A 4,521-nucleotide genomic window follows, 5' to 3' on the forward strand; every position below is an offset into this window, starting at 1 on the left:
CAGTGAAGCCATCTAGTCCTGGGGTTTTCTTTGTTGGGAGACTTTTTATTACTGCTTCAATCTCATTACTTGCTATTGGTCTGTTTAGGTTTTTCTAGTACTTCATGATTCAATCTTGGTAAGTTGTACATGTGCAGGAATTTATCCATTTCTTCTAGGTTTTCCAGTTCGTTCACATATAGTTGTTTGTAGTAGTGCTCACTTAATCTATGTAAAAGCAGGGGTCNGCCAATCCCTGGTATAAAACAAAAGGAAACAGGCTCTAGTAAGTCTGTTTCTGCTCTGACTGAACAATAATCATGGACTTTGTGACAAAGGGGCACAGGTTTCAGAGTGGCACAGAGGTAGATTTGGGCTCCGAAGCAGGAAATTAGTAGGTGGGAGCAACTGGGGCTCACTTTTCATCAGAAAAATGCATGTAACCACTATCTAATAGGCTGTTAGAGGAATTAAACGAACAGTATGTGTGAGGTATCCAGCTCAAGGTCTGGCATATTATAGGCATTCATATATTTGCTGTTCCTGGCCACATGGAATTTATTAGTCTAATGGCCTCATGGTTAAAAGTGAGAAATTTAGTGACAACCTCAGTAACAATAAAGAGTACCATATTAGAAGTAGAATATTAAATTGTAAACCTAATTTGTCTCTAGGTCTTTTGTAGCATATGTATTTCACAACATTTCCCATTAATTTATAATAAAATCAATGTATAATAGGGCATCATTTCATGGATGCTTTAAAAAGTTTATTCTGCTTTTGCAAATGACTAGTTTAGTTTCCTAAGTGAAAAGAGAGAGAAAACATAGTAGGAGATACTAGAGATGGCATTTCTTTCCCTTTTCCATTTGTGCCTCACCCTAACCAGTCCTGGGTCACTCTTAGTATTTATTTCTATTGTCTAGGTATAAATATGTAATGCATATTACCAAAATCCAACTGGTCTACATCTCCAGCCAGCAAACTTTCTTGGTAAAAGTCCAGTATACATATTTTGGGTATTAGAGGCCGTATAGTCTCTGTTGCAACTACTTAACTCTATCATCATAGTGTGAAACCAGCCATGGACAATATGTAAGCAAATATGTGTCTCTTTATTTATGGACACTAAAATGTGAATTTCATGTAATTTTCATGATATATTCTTTTGATTTTTTTCAATGTTTAAAAATATGAAAACCATTTTTAGCTTGTAGAATATACAAAACCAGGTAGTGGGCCAGATCTGACCCATGGGCCATAGTTTGCTGACCATATTCATCAAGCATTTTAGTACAAAACTAGTGCTTTAAAATAAGGGTTGGCCAGTTAGCTCAGCTGGTTAGAGCATGGTGTTATAATGACAAGGTCAAAGGTTCAGATCCCCATCCTGGCCAACTGCCAAAAAACCCCTCCACAAACCCCCCCAAAACCCCTGCTTGCTAAACTCTTTATGAATTAATATGTTTAAAAATATATATATAAAATATATAAAAGACAAATACCATAAAGGTGTCAGGTCTGCTCCACTAACAAGAGGTTATGCTTTGTCATTGGTGAGCATGGCCTTTTAAAGAGCCCATTTTTTACTGATTTATAGCACATAAAAGCAAAGTGGAAATACCCATTAATCCTCTTGAAGTTGTATTTTCAATTCCTAGTCAGCATAATTCAAGGGAGGAACTTAAATAGAGAATGTGTATACCAATTACTTTAAGCACTGAAAATTTAGTCTTCGAATAGTATACATCAACATATGTAGGGCTAAAAATTGGGTTCAATATGGTTTTTAAGAGATATTACTCATGACCTAAACATAATCTTTTGGAGAGATTAGAGAAGAATAATCTGTAAGCCTCAGATTCCAATAGCATTTACTGAGCACCTTTTCTGTTCCAGTACTTTCACATTCAATAAGCTCTAGGCAATGACAATGGCAGGGATAAGGAAAATGGTGTAGGAAGTGAAGTGACCCATCCAAGCCCCAAAGCTAAGGAAGTGGAGGAGGGAAGCAGAGCCAGGCTTCCTGACTCCTGGTCCAGTTCTCTTCTTAGGACATCATGATCTATCCTTCTCTAAGGTTTCATGAGCCAACTCTGCTCAGGGAAAGAATCATACCATAGCCTGTGAAGTCTGCATCTGTTGAATGGTATGATGAAGTTGGTGCTAATGGTATCTCTTGTGAACTGAAGGAGACTTTTGCCGAATATTTTTGCTGTTTCATCTGGCTGACGGCCTATAAAAGGAAGGAAAATTAGATGAATTTCAAGATGGAGAAAGGATACCAAAACAATGGTGCATTCCAATAATGTTTTCTGAATGTATAGGATGGAAGAGGTGGCAAGAGGAAGTTAGGATGATTTTTGCCCCATTCCTCATGATTCCCTATTTAACTTTACATCTAAAATGCTTTGGTAGTCAAGGGTTAAGATCCCCATACCAGCCAGCTGCCAAAAAAAAAAAACCTTGCTTTGGTGGAGGAGATGATTTTTGCCCCATTCCTCATGATTCCCTATTTAACTTTACATCTAAAATGCTTTGGTAGTTAAGGGTTAAGATCCCCATACCAGCCAGCTGCCAAAAAAAAAAAACCTTGCTTTGGTGGAGGATGGATCAAGGAAGGGAGGAAGGATAGAAGCTGAAGATAGTCCATCACTGTGATCTGTATATGAAGCCGGGGGTAGTAAGCAGAACAAAAATTTTTGCGATTTCTATTCATTCTGATGAAATCACCACGAACTCCACATATCTGTGCTGTGTCCATTGAAAAACAATCTGTAGTGTAGATGTTCATACAACATTGTCCATCTCTTTTGTACATACTCGCAATAGTCAAAAATGCACAAGGCCGGTTAATTGAGCAACATGAGGGGAAGGACCTGCCTTCTGGATCTGTAGTTAGCCAGGGAACCCACCTCCAGCTGGAAGATTCTGGTGGATGCAATGAGGCACCAGGCTGTCCCTGGAGTGTAGAAATAGGACCAAGGTAACTGCTCCAAAACCGTAACACCTCAAGATTGTATCAGTGAAAGGCTGTGCCTCAATACAAGGCATTGTGCAGTATGTAACAACTAAAACAATACCACCATTGTATATTTGTATTGTGCTTTCTAGTTTTCAAAATACTTTTACAAAAAAAATAAAAAGAAGAGTGCAGCATTGTGACACAAAGGTCATGGGTTTGGATCCCCGGACTGGCCAGCCACCAAAAAATAAATTAAATAAATAAAACCACTTTTATATCCATGAATTCATTCAATCATGAGAACAACCCTGAGAGTTAGACAATATTACTCTCTTGAAGATAAACCAAGACACAGTGTCAAGTGACATATCTGAAATCATACAGCTAATTAGAGGAAGAGGTAGGGTCCAAAGTCAGTAGCTGAAGAATGCTACAAGTTCAAAGAGTTTATCAAACAGCTGCTAGGCAATGATTAATTTTTTTCTGTACTTCTCTATCAACATCATTTAATACTACTGTATACTTACTTAAAAAGACATATTTAAGTACATATTTAGGGATTTTAGAAAGAAAGAAGTGGGAAAAAAGACAAGGGGTTACTACCTGAAAACTGCACACTGGAATGGTATAGGTATCTAATTACTCTAAGGACCACACTTCCCAGCCACCATGAAGCTAGGTGTGCCCATAGACTAAATTCTGGTCAATGGGACATAAACAGAAGTGAATGTACAATTTCCATGTTCTCTTAAGGAGAAAGATCCCACCTTTCCCTTCTCCCTAGCTGGAATGCAGATATGTTGGTGATATCTGTAGCAGCCATCTTAAACCCAAAAGTGATGCCATGATTTGAGGATGGTCAAGTAATCAGGTAAGAGGTGCTTGGGTCAGTGACATGGCAGAGACACCATATCATCTCCAAACTGACTACATCCAGTCTGTTATGTAAAAGAGAAACTTCTTGTAGTAACTGAGCCTGCATCTCAACTCATACATTACCTACATCCAACTTTCATTTTGTATCACCTCAAGAAAGTACGTGCATTCCCAACAAAGCTGACTTTTATGAAAAATGATGTGAATTTTAAAACAGGAAAACACAAGAGAGAGGGGTCACCAGATTATGACTTTTATAATAGCCGTGAAGGGCTGTTGCTCATTTCTATGTTCCAGTTCCACGGCACATCTGGTGCATAATAGGTGACCAAGCAATATTGGTGGAATTGAATTCAATTTAGAAACAAGGAAGTAGTCCACAGAAATCAAGCAAAAGGTCCAAACATTATATGTAGAGGCAGACCTCTTGTTGTTGGTAGGTATGGTGATGGATAGACGTGTGCTCCCATGACTCATCCATTGGCACAACACCAAACCATTAAGTACAAAAGATCAGAAAGAATGAACTTGCTGTTGTACGTTACTATGTTAGATGATGAGAGTTGGGATGGACTTTATAGATCACCCGACCCAACTAAACCAGAACACCTAGGGAGCTTTTAAAAATTATGGAAGATGGGACCCCCATCCCAGACCAAACAAATTAGAGGTGTAGAGTGTAGACAAGTTTTTTTTTTTTT

General features: G+C 38.3%; 1 protein-coding gene across 1 annotated transcript in view; it reads right to left on the reverse strand.

Moving 5' to 3' along the window:
• Positions 1 to 4,521, reverse strand: part of LOC103607095 (inaD-like protein) — a gene marked incomplete at its 5' end in the record, with an annotated part of 97,754 nt that overhangs the window by 51,617 nt on the left and 41,616 nt on the right. The window contains one exon of the mRNA XM_008591646.1: positions 2,098 to 2,215. Within this exon, the coding sequence (XP_008589868.1) occupies positions 2,098 to 2,215 (118 nt within the window). The remainder of the gene's footprint in view (positions 1 to 2,097; positions 2,216 to 4,521) is intronic.

Source organism: Galeopterus variegatus, unplaced genomic scaffold (genome assembly GCF_000696425.1).
Source record: "Galeopterus variegatus unplaced genomic scaffold, G_variegatus-3.0.2 Scaffold7115, whole genome shotgun sequence".
In the NCBI taxonomy this organism is placed as follows: domain Eukaryota; kingdom Metazoa; phylum Chordata; class Mammalia; order Dermoptera; family Cynocephalidae; genus Galeopterus; species Galeopterus variegatus.